The 19,210-nt window shown below is 39.5% G+C and overlaps 1 protein-coding gene across 1 annotated transcript; it reads right to left on the bottom strand.

The window, feature by feature from the left end:
* Positions 1–61: 61 nt before the first annotated feature.
* LOC134803279 (charged multivesicular body protein 7) lies at positions 62–18,561 on the bottom strand. The gene is made up of 10 exons (XM_063776041.1): positions 18,148–18,561; positions 16,988–17,207; positions 13,350–13,524; positions 9,496–9,662; positions 7,209–7,345; positions 5,730–5,817; positions 2,832–2,970; positions 2,064–2,234; positions 1,691–1,834; positions 62–241 (listed from the first exon to the last, which is right to left on the bottom strand). Exons 1-10 carry the CDS (start codon positions 18,498–18,500, stop codon positions 75–77), a joined length of 1,761 nt encoding a protein of 586 aa, XP_063632111.1. The 5' UTR covers positions 18,501–18,561; the 3' UTR covers positions 62–74.
* Positions 18,562–19,210: the final 649 nt, after the last annotated feature.

Raw genomic sequence — 19,210 nt, 5'->3', positions numbered from 1 at the left:
TTGGTCCGGTGCGGAGCGATCCGCACGGACGGTCCGCGTGACACTAAAACCAGCCTTATTGAATTCAAGGACACTTACCTAGTGTATTGTGTACTAGAGCTGAAAGAGTTATTAAGAGTATTACAGTTGTCGTCTCTACTGTTGTAGAGCCATACTCCGGAGTGGGGCTTGTGGTCGCGGACTTGGAAATCTGAGCTGTATAGCTTCGCTGGCAAAGTGAAGTCAATGTTGAAAGGTTGACCTGGAAATCATTGTATAATTAGCATGTCATTTACTTAAGCTGTTACCCTATCCTCCTAAGGCCAATTGGAACAAAGTCGCTTTTGCTTTGTTTCGTTAAATTTTCCATGGATTTTTCATTTGTATTGGTGGGCCTTACTTAGGAGGCTATAGCAGGGGCACAGTGTAAATAGTACAGTGTTACAAGGGATCAAAATGATATATTTCCGTCAAGGGCGCACATTGAATCCTGAGCGTAATGAGGGATTCAAGTGTTAACACCCAAGATGAAATAATTTTGATACCGTGTGACACATACTACTTTTCACATCAACTATAGTTCGTTTTTTTTGGCATTAGAAAGAACTTGTACGAAGGTAAGCGATCTTGACATGTCTTTTAATTGAAAAACGCTTTATAAAAATCAATAACTATTACTTATGAAAGCAGAAGAATATAAAAGATCGTATTAGATTCATAATTGTTACATATTTGCCGTAACTTATTTTTAAAATGTGTTTTTCAATTAAAGGACACATCAAACGAAAAAAAACTAACTATATGAGGAAAATAAAAAAAATCTTAGTGTTGACACAATTATTTAGGTTTCAAAATATTATTCAAGCTAAAAAAAGAATGCAAAAAATAACAAAAACAGTGTCCTAGAACAGAAAAGTGCCACTTTGATCCCTCCTAGCGGGGAAGAAAAAGCCCTTTTCCGAATAGGTGGTGTGAAAAGGTATTTTGATGCTGCCGACACCGCACAAGAACACAGTAGGGTTGTCAGACTTTGACACAACGCACAAGACTTACACTTGACTTACTATAAGACACGCTAGCCCTGTAAGTAGTACCGAGCTACTAACAATCTTCTCGGGGCAGAGGTGTACGGTTGGAGCCGGTAAAGGTTTATTTGACGTTCATAAGCGCATTGTAAAATGCCTACTTGAATAAACTATTTTATATCTTTTATCTTAATGGCGATGTATGCAGCTCGGGTGCGCGCGACCTACCCCTCGCACCCCGCACGATTGCCCTGTTTAGACGGTTTCGTCGAATGACTGTATTGTTTTATAGACTGTAGCAGGGGTCTCCAAACTACGGCCCGGGAGAAATAATACATTGTGTATTAAGGGTGGTAAACAAGAATTTACGAACGAGTGTGAATTGAAGACCGAAGCCCAGATGAGGACTTAAATAACACGAGTTAGTAATTCTTGTACCGCCCGTGGCACACAGTTTTTTTGTGAGGAAAAAATCTTCTGTCTAACTTCTAAAATAACTCACCACTCACCAATATAAATACTCACCGGGGTGTAATCTGTCACCCAGACGTAGTTCGTCGTAACTGCGGTCCGGGTTGTTGTTCCAAGTGGTGTCGGGATGGAGGCATTCAGTGCTGGGCGGGTACCAGCTTTGGGAGGGCTTCGGAGAGGTTTTGGGGTTAATGTGAGATAAGATAAACACTCACCGGGGTGTAATCTGTCATCCAATCGTAGTTCGTCGTAACTCCGGTCCGGGTTGTTGTTCCAAGTGGTGTCGGGACGGAGGCATTCAGTGCTTGGCGGGTACCAGCTTTGAGATGGCTTCGGAGAGGCTTTGCGTTCTGGTTTCGCTACAAAGCAAAAATAAAAAGTTGTTAAACTTATAGTTTTGTGCTGTAATCTGTTACCCGATTAGACGTGCCCGAACCAGAGATCGGGACGTCTAATCTACGTTCTGAAGCTCGCCTAAGTTATTTGCTGTCTTGTTTTTTACACATTATTATTAATAAAAAAATATTTTTTTATTAATAATAATATTTAGCCATCGTTGAGGTCTACAGCTCACAGAGCCAGTCTCACCTGTGGGTGTAGGTTCCCAGCCCTCAGCCACAGGGACCCTGGTGCGAGGGGCCCTGGGAGAAGCATCCTCGACGCTCAGCTCATTCAGCTCGGCGATGACTCGCTCCTCACCGTCGAACACGAAGTCGGGTTCCGTGCTCTTTTTCGACTGCGGCGTTTTTGGGACGGGGACTGTGGATAAAATATATTTTGATTGTGAAAAGGGCGAATGGAGTTATAGAGTAACCTATTTAGAATAAAAATCCATTCTGTAAGCTTCCTTCGCTTTCCTAGGCTTAAGTAAATGAAATATCATATCATAGAGGCCATCTAACAAAACTGTGCACTAATTTTGCAGTAACAAAATATGGAATTGTTACTATTAATCCTTTCATAGATATTTGACGTTTATGGTGACTATTCCCATGAATGTAGTGTAACTGGATCAAACATGGGGAAAATAACCGATAGGGATAGTCTTATCCTATCTTTCAGTAGGAGTAGCAGAGATAGCGTTATTATTGTTTGTCCTTGTCACAGTCTCACTTTGTTTCATTCCCCACCATGAATTTATGGTGGGTAACGATGAACCCGACTAAATTACATAGGTCGTTTTTGGTATCTTGTCAGGAATCTTAAAACGTGTTTTTAATTTCGTCGCATTGCGTATGTTCTGTCCCACACGGTCGCACGCGTATTGCATATCTATACAAAATATTAAATCTATGACTTGCCAAGGCGATCTACACTAACTTGACATGGTAATAAATTTACTGGCATGGCACTAACCTTGTTTCCTCTCGCCGCCGCCAGGAGGCGCTGCAGGGCCGGACAAGAGTTCCTTGAGCTCCTGTTCCAACTCGGCCGCGTCCACGTCTTCTGCGGACCCTGCGAGGGCCTTCTCCACTTCGCTGTATTGCTCCATCACCTGCCAAAGTTAACCTCGTAAGACCCAGCATATAAAGTTTTTCTACTCGTCGACTGTAATTCTTGAATTAAGATTTCTTATACCAAACTGCCATTGGATATTTTTAATGGATGAGCTCCCAACTCAACTATAATATTCATTTCGATACAGTTTAGTCAACTATAACGAAATTGACCAATCACAGCTCGCCGCGTTCAAAAGGACGAAACAAAACCATAGCTCAAAATAATTATTTATTTTAGGTTGTATAGTAGAAACAATTGCTTCATAAGTCAGAAACGCGCATGTGACAGCCTTAATATAGCAACATCCATAGACTACGAAAACCACTTAGCGTTGCTTGTTAGTCTCCATAGGCTACGGTGGCCGAAATCGAGAAAACAACTGTCTAAAAATTGAATTTAGCGCGGAGCAAGTACCAGGGCCTCATGAGTTACGAGAAGGTGTTGTTGACCAGCCCGCCGGGGCGCGTACCAGTATGAAGGCATCGCGGATGCTCGCGTATCTTAGCTTTTGGATTGGTTTGTTTGTATGATTCTACTAGTTTAAATTATTATTTTTGTTGACGCGTAGAAAAAGTATTTTTTAATACAGTTGCTCACAAAGTGCTACTTTACGTAGCTGTTTAGCGTGCGGAAAGTTGGTTATGTCGAACTAGTGCTTTTTACTTTTCCAATTTTTTTAAATTTATACTTGTTCCAATTCACGACTACTTATTGATGAGTGTTAATATTAGTTTCCTTTAAACGTCGTAATCAGCATAAAAACCTACTGTTAATGTAAGAATATGAAAAATATACATATTTCATATTTTAATACTTACCTCTTCATCATTATAACACGTTTATTTTTTAATATTGAATATTGAAAATTCCGTTCTTAATAAGGTGTCTGAATGGAACGGAATAGCTGCCAAACGCCCATAGATATAATATACTTAAAGACGACGTCTAAGCGAGCTGTCACGGTTACCACTTTTGTTTAGTGTACGATTAACAATGTTTTACTTATTTTTTCGCAACTGTATTAAAAAACGTCGTTCGATACACGTGCGGAAATGTCATTCTTCACTCGTCCCGAGTCTTCCCACTCGCCTGCGGCTCGTGGCAAGATATCTCGGTACTCGTGAAGTAATGACATACCTTCCGCACTAGCATCGAAATGTACTAGTATACAATAGTGATATAATCAAGCTTTTCAATCTCGTACCTTACTTAGACAACTCAGCAAGTTGTCTAAACACGGTACTCGACTGAAAAGCTCTCTATTATATCACGATTGTATAAAATACTATTTAAAATATTTAATTTGAACCTTATTCTATAAGTAAATTGGAACGAATGTCGTTTGTTTTAAAAAGCAATGAAACAAAAGAAATGCTACTTTATTTGGTTCATGGAAGGTTCAAATTAGATTGCACGGTTATGTACATTGTAATGTACATTTAGTCTCAGGAGGTTAATACAACATGTATCCACTTTACATTACCACAGAATAAGTAATAGTACTACCGTACAGAAAGGAAACTTCCTACAAAACCGAAGTTTGAGAGCGGTTCAGGATCGAATCTTGCTGTCCCTTTCTAATATATGGCACTATCCCTTTCTGCTATTTAGGGTTGTCAAAATTCAAGTCATTATCTTATCTGTGGTCGTGCACGCAAAGGGACGTTAAGTTGTGTCAACCCTAATAATTGTTTCGTGAGCAATGCTGAGCCGAACGGAGCCGAGTTTGCACGAAGTCAGGAGTTTCGCACCCCCGACGTTACGTTAACTTAGAAGTTTGATTTTTTCACAGCTTCCAGGGACTGTAGACCTGAGTATATGCAAAGAGGATTTGATATAGAGAGTTACTGTCATGGTAAATTATGTAGCTACAGTTCATTTACTGACATCTTTCGACAGAAGATTAAACCTGTTTGAACGCCATTTGACTTAATCCTTATTCTTTAACTGATATGTGTTAACTTGTTAAATATTAATATTAACGCCATCTATTCGAGCATAGGCCGAAGGTTGTGGCGCCATCGCTCGAAAACATGGAACCATACCTTTGGCCTATAGTCGAGTGGATGGCGTGAATATTAATATTTAACAAGTTAACACATATCAGTGAAAAAATAAGGATCAAAGTCAAATGGCGTTCTAGCAGTTTTATGTTCTGTCGAAAATTTGCAGTAAATTTACAGTGGCTACATAATTTACTTTGACAATCCGTCTCTATAGACTTTATTCTCTTTGGTATATGGTTTTAATTTCAACTCGATACCTCCACGCGTCCCCGAGATAAAGGGTATTGATAGACAGACGGACGGACAAGAAAGCGATCCTATAAGGGTTCCGTTTTATCCTTTTGAGGTACGGAACGGAGGTATATCTGAGCTAGTTTTTTGTGCGAATTGCGAACTTATTTCTCACCATTTTTAGGATTCCGTACCGAAAGGGTAAAAAAAGGATGCTATTACTAAGACTCCGCTGTCCGTCTGTCCTTCCGTCTGTCTGTCACCAGGCTGCAACTCATGAACCGTGATAGCTAGACAGTTGAAATTTTCACAGATGATGTATTTCTGTTGCCGCTATAACAAATAAATATTTTAGTGGGCCTCCCATACAACAAACGTGATTTTTTTACCGTTTTTTGCGTAATCGTAAGGAAGTCTTCGTGCCAGAGTCCGACTCGCACTTGTCCGGGTCCATTTAATTACTTTAATTGGCTTTTTTCAAACCATTTAATTGTATTGGTCATTCGGGTGATATTACCTCCTTGAGATCGTCCATAGTGTCGTGCACGGCGTCCTCATCGAGGCCTCCCTCTTTCATGCCGCGCTTCAGCGCTTGCGATGACACCCTGCAACATACAACAACATTCTTATAATAGGATATTTGACTACTAGTCACAGTAGGGTATTATACTGTATTTAAAATAAATTATATTACACGATGCATGAAACAAAGCACCAGATAATTATTAGAAAAACATAGATAGGAGTTAATTTTAAGCACAAGTCTATTTAATAAATCGGATAGAAATATAAAAAGTAGGTGAGTTGACGTGACTTCACGATGTAATGTTTCATATAAATTCCATATTAGCAAATCGTTTTGACAGCTCTAAAAGTGTAACTGATTTGACTAGTAGGAAAATACCCTATTCATTTCTTTTTCGAACTGTCAAAACGATTTTGCTTCTATGGAATTTATATGAAACACTAGCATATGACGTCACGATCAAATTACCTACGCTTTATAGTTTTTACGGGTTTAAAAAAAATTGTCTAAAAATAACTAAAAATTTTCGGGTATAGTTTATTCGGTTTGTAGCTGGGTCCGAACGGGTAATCCTGTATCTATTGTTAAGTAAAACCGCAAGTGCTACTACCTGCAAAAAAGGATCTTAATTATTCTATTAGGCACCTGAGCGCGGGCTAGTCCAACGCTCAAAAAACCAGAGTAGGTACGCTCTCCGATAACGCAACTTTGTTACGCATCTCGATGACACATTCTAGACTGGTTCTGTAGCGCTCGACTCGCCGGCATTCAGTAACCGTAGAGGATTTAGACCACACACAGCCTCGCAAAATATTTTCCATTAGTTCATTTTGAATCTTATTGCAATCATTATAGAGTCGTAATTCAATAACAGATTAAAGCGACCCAACATTTTTTTTATGCAGGTAAGTAGCACGTGCGGTTTTCCTTAACAGTAGACAAAGGATTAGCCGTTCCGGGCCAGCTACAAATCGAAAGACTATAGGCCAATGTACATGGGCATTTTTTTGTCTGTGTACTTTGTTCTTCTCTTAACCAAACACTGAAGATTGTACTAACTTGTAGGTCTAATCAAAGGGTTCAACAGCAAAACTGCTAAGGAGCTTCTAGGGCTCAAAAGACACAAAACTTGTGCGGTGACTAGAATTTTGACTGGACACTGCAAGTTGAACAAACACATGTTTCAAATTGGGAAAAAACAAGATGCGACATGCAGGTTCTGCCAAGAGTCAGAGGAGACTGCTATGCACATCCTCTGCTCCTGCGGACCACTAATGTCCAAAAGAAGTGCCGACCTAGGGCGACATATACTGGAACCCTATGAGGTACAGAGCATTACGGCCCAAAGAATCTGGAATTTCCTGGATTCAACGGGCATTAGTAGTGAACTTTAAAGGGCCGTCACAATAGATCACAGCTTGGTCGAAGCGACAGTCAAAGGCCCACATAAAACATAATAATAATAATAACTTGTAGGTGTCGACGATGGCGGTGGTGGTGTCCACTTCCCGCATCTGCTGTAACAGTTGTTTGACGTTCTGCAGCGCGCCGTCCGTGTGGTCAATGCGTTGTTGCAACTTGTGTTTGCGGCGGAGGTGGTTCTTAGCCTGTTATACAAAAATGGGGTTAAATTATTATTATTTACGTACAAGATTAATTATATTACCTTTAACATAATTAAAGATGATATTTATAGATAAATACAATGTACATTTGTGACCCAAAGACGGACATGTAACGTAAACAAATGAATTTTAAACATGGGGGGTAAATGAAAAATTTATTTAAAATAAAGTTTTTCAAACTATATCATGTTATATGTCAAATGAAAGAGCTCATTTTGAGAATTTCAAATATATTTTTTTATAATTTTAAAATATACAGGGTGGAAAGGCACGACGATCCTTCCCGGAAGTATTAGGTCGTTTAAGTGATACAGAGACTATTGGTAATGGTAAGAATCGTTAATTCAGTAAAAAATAAAAATTGCAAAAATACTACTTTTTAACTGTGGTGATAACCCTATAGCATGTGCACATGACGGCTAGATTAAGGATCTGCGTCGGGAAAGCTCGGAACTTTACACTTTTTTCCGATCGTTGACAGTATCGCAATGATGTATGAATGACGCATAAATGTCAAATAAATCAAATGCATGCAAAAATATTACAAACAATTTTATTACTTTCTTAGATAATTACTTTTTTCCAATATTTAATACTATCTTCTTTTCACATACGGTGTTCAAATGTACCTCCGTGTATTACAACGCCGCCGCAGCCCGTACCCGAGTATGTCGATGCACATGCGATATAGTGTATGCTCTTCGTCATTTATCCTCCGCAGAAAGCACCAATTAGCCTTTGTCTCATTTCGTCCGCAGTTTCACATTCCGTTTGGTTTGGTACACCATATCTTTTACACAGCCCCACAAATTTAAATAGCCACGAGCATCTAACATTTTTATTTGAAGAATATGACATTCAATAAGTATAGTTCAATGAAAATTTAATTTCAAACATCAGACGTCTTGTCTATTTCCTACCACGCAAGAAGGTTTGTTAGTTTGGTATTGAAGAAGTATTTATTCTTGATTTATTCTTAGTATTTCATTTTTGCAAGTTCATTTGGTGCAACTAACACAACCTACTTGTTATTTTTAATTATTTTAGATAGTTTCCAATTATTCGAAAATAATTTTGTGAAACGTGTTAAGAAACTAAAACCTTTTTATCAGTCAAGGAAACCAGAGATATTTATAAGACGATTGCGTACTTTTGAGTGGTTGTCAATGTCACCATTTGAACTGTCGTTGTAAACAATGTTGTGGTTAGTATTATTAATATTAAGGAATAACATAACTATTTCATTCAAGTATTGAACAAGTGGAACCACTAAGAAAGCGAAAATCCTGCAATGATTCTTACCGTGCTGTAAGCAGACCTAAAAATGGTTAGATGGCAACAAATTAGCATAATTTCCTGTCGAATACTGATTGTTTACAAGTAAGTTCATTGACCCTGTCACCTGTTAGGGTTAGAACAAAGTAGTTTTTTGCGTGGATGTTTAAAAGGTCATAATTTAGAAACGGTTGCCCATATTAACATAGTTTCTACGGAGAAAATATAGAGCTTAGGCTAAACTATCTCCCGTTTCCGGAAAGGATCGTCGTGCCTTTCCACCCTGTATAGGTTAGAAGACTTAGAAGTTATTTAAGAAAATAGCCATTAAATTACCATTCCCCCCCCCCCCCTTTATCTCCGAAACTACTGGGTCAAAAAATTTGAAAAAAATACACAAAATAGTTCTTTACGTATAGATGAACAGGAAAACCTATTAGATATGTGCGGTCAAGCGTGAGTCGGACTTAATGTACGGAACCCTTGAAATGCGAGTCCGACTCGCACTTGGCCGGTTTTTTCAGCCAGGTCGCACGGCCACGGAAGAATGATTTTAATCATTAAAAGAGAAGTTACATTAATTATTGTTACTTTCTGCCAACTGCATAGCGGGAAACCGTATAATGCATAATGGAGACCCACGCGCGTAATGGTTGTGTTAGACCCATTACAGACATTAATTATGCAACCATATTGCTCGGTGATAAGGTTCAATTTTGATTCGAAGTAAGCAACACAATTTACACTGGTAATTGACAGCAATTTTCTTGGTTATAATGCCCTGTGCGGACCATTTTCGCCTTTCTTGCTTGGTGATATGGTTCAATTTTGATTGGAAGTAAGTCTACACAACTTACAGCGAGTCTGTTGCCCAGCTGCAAGGCTGCCCTGGCCTCGCCCTCAGCGATGGAGGCCTCGCGAGCCAGCTTGCCGGCCTCGGTCTCCAGCCTCGCCTCGGCCGCTACCAAGCGCACCAGGGCCTCGTCCGTCTCTGTTACTGGCGTCGCTTTCTTGTTCGGCTCAGCTGCAAAAAATATTAAATATAATATACTCGGTTCGCTTCAAGTTGGCCGTTACCTCCCGGCCCACTTCCCCGCCCCATCCCCTCTGACGGTATCGTCTTGGGTCGTCCCATTCGTTTTTCGTCAAGTTCTTAAATTAGTCCTATTCTGCTTTCGTCACCCATTCTACATTCGTCACAATCGTCGTCGGTGGCTTTCAATCAGGGATGTTACGGAGCTCCGGTTCCGTTTCCGTTAAGGCGGAACTTCCGTTTGGTATTACACATCCCCCCCCCCCCCCCCCCCCGCGCGGCGCGTACCCCGCGCCGAAAAAGGTTTCCCGCAGGCGTCGAAGGAGAGGCGGCCGCGCAAGGGGCGCAAGAGCCAGTGTGGCACAGCGGAGCCAGATATTGCATCTGGACTGAGGGCTGCCACGCCGAATACGGCGCTATACGTATCGCGCCTGCATGTTTCCGCCACGGCAGACGATGTGGTGGAATATCTTCGCAAGAAGACCCGTTACGAGTTGAAAGTGTTCCAGCTGCGATCTCGACATTACGTGCACTTCAGCTCGTTTGTGGTGCGCGTGCCGCGGCCGCTGCTGGAAGCCATCGCGAGCACGGACTTCTGGCCGAAGGGTGTGATATTTCGGCGGTTCCGTGGGAATCAGCCGAATCCTACACCAGAGCAAGTGACGCCGCAACAGAAAACTGCGTCACGAATATGATTTTTTAGTATTTAAGTTTTTATTATTGTATATATATGTTAGTTTGTAAGGTATGTATCTATGGGCCTTAGTAGCCTGAAAATAAATGCTTTGATTGATTGATTGATTGTTTCTGTTCCGGTTCCGTTATGTTTGAAACGGAAGTTATAACGGATGTCAATGCTTCGCGCGGCGGCGGCGTACATCAAAAACAAACAGGTTCATACCAGTCATTCGCTCATCGCCCCGCTTGCCACGTGCTACGCTAATTTGTTGTTAGTTTGTATACTTTGTTTTATTCGTGTTTATTAGAAATAGAAATATCGTTTATTATTTTATTAAAATTAAAATCGTATTGACTACTGACTGTGTGTAGTGTGTGTGGTGAATGATGTTAGTGTGTAAAAAAACACACAATGAAGCCGAAATCAAGTTCGATTTGGAACTATTTTGATGAAGTTAGTGGGGACACGGCTAAGTGTAAACTTTGTCTAAAGGTTTATTTTAGAAAGGGGAAAACGACTACATCGTTAAAAAGTCAGGCTCCGATTCTGGTTCCGTTTTCGGTTCCGTTTCCGTTTTCGGTTCCGTTTCCGTTTTCGGTTCCGTTTCCGTTTTCGGTTCCGTTAAACTAAATTGAAAACATCTGTTTCCGTTTTCGGTTCCGATAAAACCACATCCGTTACATCCCTGCTTTCAATGTAGAATGAGTGACGAAAGCAGAATAGGACTAATTTAAGAACTAGACGAAAAACGAATGGGACGACCCAAGAGTCCCAAGACGATACCCCTATGACGCCGTCGATTTACAAAAACTTTTATTACTTACATTTTATATTATCACAAATAATATTAAACAAAGTAAGCATTAAAAAATAAAGTACTTACTAAATTATTTTTTATAACAGCCAGTGTGCAGTGTGGAACCACCATATCAGTCAGCGGTAAGTGTAACCAAGACTCACGGGATAGGTTTATATGACAGTCAACATCTGTCTCTTGTCCGGTGCGGACGCTTTATACTCTCTCTTAAATTGGTGTTTTTCACGAATTACTTGTCTTGTCTGAGAACACATGGTATTTAACCCATGCTACTACGTCTTCGCGGCACACAATAACAATTAACAAGAAAACAAAACGTGCTGCAATTCTTATCTCTTGTTATCAGCATAATGAAAATAAACATTATTGAAAAATCCGCACATCGGCATGTAAGCTTATCTTTTATCTTGTCATTCGGGTGCAAATGTTTACACCCATCGACTTTCTTTTGACTATTTTCATATAGTGCAAAAGAGGGCGCCTTTGCTAGCTCGTCTCGAGAACTGAGGTATAAGGGCTCATTTAGACGATGCGAGAACTCGCGTGCGAGTTTCATTACATTGCGGTTTTAGATCGGTCAGTTGAATTGGACGTAATCACGTAACCAACAGTCCGCAATGTAACTAAAATCGCATGCGAGTTCGCGCGCCGTCTAAATAAGCCCTTAGGACTAATTTAGACGTTGCGAGAACTCGCATGCGAGTTTCATACCATTGGGGGTTTTGATTGGTCAGTCGAATTGGACGTAATCAACAGTCGGCAATCAGGGGCCCATTTCTCGAACGGTATTAGTCTAATATTATTAGTGTGTTACCATGGGCCCATTTCTCGAACGGTATTAGACTAATATTATTAGTCCATGAAGTGTCAAATCGTATGGGTTACCATGGCAACACACTAATAATATTAGACTAATACCGTTCGAGAAATGGGCCCCATGGTAATGCATACGATTTGACAGTGTGTGGACTAATAATATTAGTCTAATACCGTTCGAGAAATAGGCCCCAGCTCTTATTCACAGTGTAAAAGGTAACAGTGGACCGACGCCGTACAAGAATACAGTAGGGTTGTCACAGACTATTACACAACTGCCCAGACTGTCTAAACATTTCAAATAAGACACGCTAGCCCTGTAAGTAGTACCGAGCTACTAACAATGGCAGCTTGGAAGCGCGCCAGGCCGGCACCAATTTTGGTGTCTAGCAGTAGTAGTTGCCGCGCACCGCTACGGAACGGACGCCTGCTCGCGCTTGTGCCACCTAGCGGTCATATCTGTCGTAATAGACGCGTTTTGTTAGAGAGTGAACCTTCTGTACCTAGTACTATTATTTATTCTGTGTCTATAGTTAGAGATTGAAGACACTAAAGAAAACATCGGTTACCTCCTCCCTTGTGAGAGAATGTCGGGAGGAGCTTAACTCGATAGGCAAACGAAGAAGCGTCACGGTGGCATGGGTACCAGGACAACAAGGAGTGACGGGTAATGAGAAAGCGGACGAGATGGCAAGGATGGGGGCGGAAACGGATCACATTGGTCCGGAACCGGCTCTACCTATGTCAGCGGACGTCACGAAGGGAGTCATAGAGAAGGTAAAAGAGATGGAAGCACAAAGAGAATGGGAAGAAGAAACTGGATGTAGACAGTCGAAGATGATGATCAAAGGCATAGATCACAGGAGAACCAGGTATCTTCTGAAACTAGGTAAGAGCAGTCTGAGACTTCTGACAGGTATCATTACAGGTCATAACACTCTCAATAGACACCTTAAGATAATGGAGATTAGCAGAGATGCCTCCTGTCCACACTGTGGTTAGGAGGCGACTAGCTTACACCTACTAGCGGAATGTATTATGTATGCGGCACCGCGGTATAATACATTCGGCAAAGACACACTAAAAGAGAACGAACTAAAGGACGTCGAACTCAAAGATGTCCTTCTGTTCTGCAGGAAAACAAGAAGATTTGAGGAGAATGGTGAGGGAATGCCGCCGGGACAGTAACCTGCAGCTCCGACTCCAGGGAATCGGGCTGAATGAACGCGACACGCGATCGACAGCCCGCCTGCTTCCGGCCAGGCGTCCCTACACTACATCTACATTTACATAGTTAGAGATATGTAGTTTATATTTTCATCAGATCAGGCAGGGTTTTCCACACCAAGTTTGGGGATACACTCACCCAGTTTGATGACTTCATCTTTCTTGACAGCGGCACCCTGGGCCACTAGGTATCCAAGCAGCATCTCGAAGGTGTCTCGGCCCTGCTGCCACTTGCAGATTTTCATCAGCTCATCTATGGTTCCTATCCGCTCTGCATCATTGGGAAAGTTCTCTAGAAGCTCTGTTGCTTGCTCCTGAGTAAAAATATATATAACGTTAGTACATTTATCTGAATAAAAATAATAAGCCTCATGATAGTCATGATTCTTAAATTAATAAAAACACCAGCAACTGGTTTTGACATGATGAGATGTATTTTTTTTTAATTTGGACATTAAAAAAATTGGTGGTCAGAACTGGGAAAAAAACTGCTCAGGAAAAAGAAGAAAGAGAAGAGGAGAGAAAGGAAGAGGCGTTCACAAGGGGTTCCTGTTTATTACATTAAAATTAATTCATTATGTAAGCTCCATTTCAATGAAAAATACTAATAAATAAATAATTTAAAAAATATGCCACCAACATTAAACTAACCACACTATGTATTTTTCAGTTTCAAAGCGTATTCAATCACACTGGGCTGTTCACATGCAAACATCGTTGGTTGCCTAGCAACCTCATACTTTGCATTTGATGACCTAGTAATGTATTGAGCCATTCTTCATGTTGTTGTTGCTCTACAGATTATCATCATATCAGCCAGAGGATGTCAACTGCTGGACATAGGCCTCCCCCAGAGAGTGCCACAATGACCGGTCTTGCGCCACCCGCATCCAGCGGACCCCCGCAACCTTTACCAGGTCATCAGTCCACCTTGTGGGGGGTACAGATTATAGATTACACATATTCCTAACTACCCGTTAGGGCCGATACAGAGGGACTGCAACCCGACTGCAATGTTGGCGTGCAATTCCCATATAAGTTGCAGTCGGGTTGCTGTCAGTCTGTACCGGCCCTAGACCCGCCTATTTCAGTATTTGGGATATATTAACTTACATAATAACGCGAAAATTGGACAGCCTAAGAAAGAAGAAAGCCCATGTTTTGGAAATTATGGATACGGAGAACGCAATACGAGGGGTCAACTACTAATAGACTATGCTCTCGAACACAACTTACTAATCATCAATACACTCTTCAAGAAAAAAAGCAGTAAGCGTTGGACATGGACATCTCCCAACCAAAAAATCCAAAATGAGATAGATTTTATTATGACTAACAAACATCATATGGTAAAAAACATGGAAGTTTTAAACAAAGTCAACTTCTCCTCAGACCACAGACTACTTCGAGCAACATTCAGTCTATGTCATAAAAGTAAAAACAGAAAAAATTATAAAAACCAGATAATAAGTCCTAAAACTGATGACGAAATTAAAAAATATATAGAAAATTTAAAAACAAATCTTAGCGATGAATTAACCAATGTGCCGGGAAGTGTTCAAACATATTACAACTACCTGGAAGAGAATATATTGCGCAGCTTACAAACTAACGAAGAAACTAGAAGGAAACAACATACAATACTTAGCAATCACACAAAACAACTAATCAAGAAACGCACAGAATTAATACAACTTAAAAACAAAACTAAAGATCAAAAAAAGGAACTCACTGAAATGTTTAAAATTACTAACAAAGCAATAAAACAGGACTACAATAATTACAGGGAAGAGATAATTACAAGGAACATACATACACACAGAAGTACCAAAAGAGCTTACAAGGAAATGTCTCTACATAAAAATTGGATACAAAAATTAGAGAACAGCTCAGGCGAGACCAAATCAAGGAAGGAGATATTAGAACATGCAACTAAGTTTTATAGAGAACTCTACAGCAAGAAAGAAAACACACCGTTACAGCAAGAACACAATATCACCAGCAATGGGTGCAACATAGTTAAACCAATTGATGAAGATGAAGTACTCTCTCACATAAAGAAACTGAAAAATGAGAAGAGCCCAGGCCCAGATGGGCTAACAAATGACTGCCTTAAACTAGGAGCTCCAATTTTACTTAAACACTTAAAAAAGCTATTTAATATGATACTAGAATTTGAAATAGTACCAAAACAATGGTGCTCTTCTGATATAGTACTAATATATAAAAAAGGAGACCCATTAGATATTGGAAATTACAGACCCATTAGCCTACTGACAAGTGTCTACAAGCTCTTCACATCGATTATACTGAAAAGAATTGCTATAAAAATCGACACCGCACAACCAAGAGAACAGGCAGGCTTCCGCTCAGGCTTTAGCACAACCGATCATATACATGTAGTGGAACAACTAATTGAAAAATTTAATGAATTCAGGAAACCACTATATGTTGCTTTTGTTGACTACAGCAAAGCCTTTGACAGCATCAGTCACAACTCAATCTGGAACGCACTAAAAGTGTCAGGAGTAGAACAGAAATACATAAATATCATCAAACACATATACTCAAATAGCACAAGCAGAGTTAAACTTGAAAGAAGAGGAGATCATATCAAAATTGAAAGAGGAGTAAGGCAAGGTGACCCTCTGTCACCCAAGCTTTTCATTGCCGTACTAGAAAATATTTTTAAAAACATAAACTGGACTGGATATGGTATTAACATTGATGGATGTCGCCTAACGCACCTGCGGTTTGCAGATGACATAATCATATTTGCAGAAAGAGCTGAACAACTAGAAAATATGTTACAGACACTAGACAAGGAAAGCGATGAAGTAGGCTTACAAATGAACAGAAGCAAAACGAAGGTAATGACTAATAGCCTTGACACCCCCATCAATGTAAAAGGAAATACAATTGAATATGTAAAGAAATACATATACCTGGGTAAGCAAATTTCCTTTTCACGGACTAATAACGAGGAAGAGGTAGATAGAAAGAAAAATATTACATGGCGAAAGTTTTGGTCATTCAAAGAAATTCTGAAAGGAAAATTTAGTATGAAGATAAAAAGAATAGTAATGGACACATGCCTTCTGCCTAGTTTATTATACGGATGTCAAACGTGGACTTACACCAACAAGATCAAACAAAAAATAAACACCACACAACGAGCCATGGAAAGAAGCATACTGGGAATAAACAAAATGCACAAAATTAAAAACGACACTATAAGAATAAAAACAAACGTCAAAGATGCGCTCACACAAGCCCTTAAGCTCAAATGGCAATGGGCAGGACATATTTCAAGATATACAGATGACAGATGGACAACACTAACAACAAGATGGAAAGGACCATTACCAGCCAAGAGGAAAGTTGGCAAACCAGTCAAACGGTGGACTGATGACATAGTAGAGGTTGCAGGAAAAGACTGGATGTACAATGCCAAACACAGACATTTATGGAAGAAATGGGAGGAGGCCTTTACCCAAACGGGATCCATACCTCACGAAAGGAGGAAAAACAACAGAAACAACAGCATAAAAACATATCTTAACAGAAACTAAAAAAGAGCTATGGAAATAAAGAGGCTATAATAATAATAATAACTTACATTTATAGACGGGTCTATCGCGAAATTTATTGTATAAATGTGATGTGTTTTATTTGGCTATAAATGTGAGTTAATATGTATTCAAAACGCGAAAGTTTTAGATATTATATTTCGGATATAACAACAAGGTATAAACTCGTTCAAATTACTACTCATACCTTCACAGCGCTTTCGCACACAAATCTCTGTGTGGAATCAATGCTGGCCTTAGGCAGCCCGTCACTGTCAATAGCCTGCCGCGCCGGCAGGAGTGAGGTGACAGCAGTCAACGCCAGTGCGGCCGGCTTGAATGCCAAGCGAGCACCCCAGCGCACCCAACCTTCCGGCCCGTTGTGCAGGATCTGCTGGTACTTTGTTAGGGGTGCTAGCTCGCCATTGCTAAAAGGGTAAACAAAAGTACAGTCACCACCAGATATATCAGAATGGTCAAAGTGGTCAAAAATATCTTATCATGCACTTTATTTTATTGATAATAGACGCTTAGTTCTGATGTATTTTTTTATTACCACAGATTGGAACTAAGCATTATGTCTAAAATTTTAACTATATCCCATACCCAGGTACTGTTACATAACATATAATTATGATACATACTATATTTCGAATTTTTAGCATTAGAAAAAGACTACGCGATCTAGACGTGCCTTTTAATTGAAAAACGCTTTTTACAAATCAGTAACTATTACTTAAGAAAGCAAAAGAATGTAAATAATCGAATATGATTCATAATTGTTACATATTTGCTGTGACTTATTTTTCAAAAGTGTTTTTCAATAAAAAGACACTTCAAGATTGTTTACCTTTTTTCTAATGCTAAAAAAACAAACGAACTTTGTGCCAAAACTAAAGACACTAGTTTTGGCACAAACAGTCAGCAAAATCATTTATTGACTGTACATACAAGTTTAAACCATATTATAATTAAGATACGGTTCATAATGGAATGTCTTATAATTTAACCATAAAAGGTAGGCATAAGAGTACAAAATAATGATGTATACAAAGCCATTATCTATTGCAATTCCTGCAAATTCACTCTAGAGGGCAAATATTTGGTGATGATTATCAGTATTTGTACAGTACACTGATTTAAATAATAATAAAATAAAAATACATCATCATCTAATTAATATTTTTATGAAAATCACCACATTTATAAAGGCAATCAATGAAGATGTGGCATATTGTTTTTATAATTAATTATTAAACAAAGCAAGTAAACCCGTTTTTCTTAATTTATATTACAGAAAAGCGATGACGCAATCGCACATTATGTTTAGACACAACACAAGATGCTCGGACTAAGAGAAAACCATACCGGAACATTTCTTCCACTACAATGTCAAGGCAAGCAGGCGTCCGACCCTTCCTCATAAAGGCGCATTTTAAATCTGCCGCAGATACCACTGGGTCCTTTTTCCAGCGGCAATACTGCCTCAGCAGATCAGACCAGAACTTCATCTTCATATCCCAAGACTCAGGGTTTGCAGTTTTCAAACGAAAAGGTGCAAAAAGTGCATTCATGCGCACATCGTCCGACCAGCATTGTGGAAGCTTGTCCTCAGTGATACAGGTGTCTGGTAAACCCATTGTGGGTTTTAATGAACACTCACTGTTTAAATGTGCACAGTTTTCTATAAATAACGCTGATTTAAAACAAAGACAGTTCATACAGAGACGTCAAAATAAAAATACACACAGCACGGGAACGACAATCCGCCATGCTTTTTTCAAATTTACCACAGGCTATGCAGTTATGATATTATTTATGTCAGCTGTATTTTTTAATGATTTACGCAACGTTTTATAAGTTGATGTACACATTTAACAAGATACATAATATAATAGTTTTCATAAGAATACAAATAATTTTCAAGTTCCTTATGTAATCATTAAGCATCTCTAGTAAAGTGATGTGAAAAAATGTTATGTGCACTTCGGAAACTATCCGTATGCACTTGACCTGTCAGAGTGACGTTTACAGTTCTTCGGCAAGCGTTGTGTCACGTCGCGATTTGCGCGAAATTGCTTTAAAATTTGCTTATCTTCTTCAATAAATCTGCAGTAATAAAGTTTCTGGAGCTTCAGCAACAATCTTGATTATATAAAGGGTAAGTAGCAATGATTCGATAGCTATATTTCCTGATATTATGATGGAATTTTTGTCGCGAATTCCAGTAGGTCGCGGTCCACTTTACGGCTCGGAACAGTTATGTTGAAGATTGCGGTTTCTTTTGAGAGGAAAAATTAGCTCAATGGCTTGACCCTGTACTTCGGACTGTGTATTTACCGCTTAGATACCTTTTAACCTCTATTTTGATAGTATTACTTTACGTTATAACTGAATTCTTATCGGAATATGTACTTGAAAAACACTATTT

This window comes from Cydia splendana, chromosome 26 (assembly GCF_910591565.1).
Source record: "Cydia splendana chromosome 26, ilCydSple1.2, whole genome shotgun sequence".
Classification (NCBI taxonomy): Eukaryota; Metazoa; Arthropoda; class Insecta; order Lepidoptera; family Tortricidae; genus Cydia; species Cydia splendana.
Note: the sequence above shows the minus strand (reverse complement) of the source record. Positions and strands in the feature narration are given on the sequence as shown.

Bases quoted from the DNA above. Each gene is read 5' to 3' on its own strand.
- LOC134803279 (XM_063776041.1), bottom strand. From the start codon at position 18,500: ATGAACTGTCTTTGTTTTAAATCAGCGTTATTTATAGAAAACTGTGCA. The intron at 2,971-5,729 runs GTAATATCACCC...TAACTTTGGCAG, and splicing joins CTATGGACGATCTCAAGGAG to GTGATGGAGCAATACAGCGA. The intron at 2,235-2,831 runs GTTAGTGCCATG...TTTTATCCACAG, and splicing joins CGGCGGCGAGAGGAAACAAG to TCCCCGTCCCAAAAACGCCG.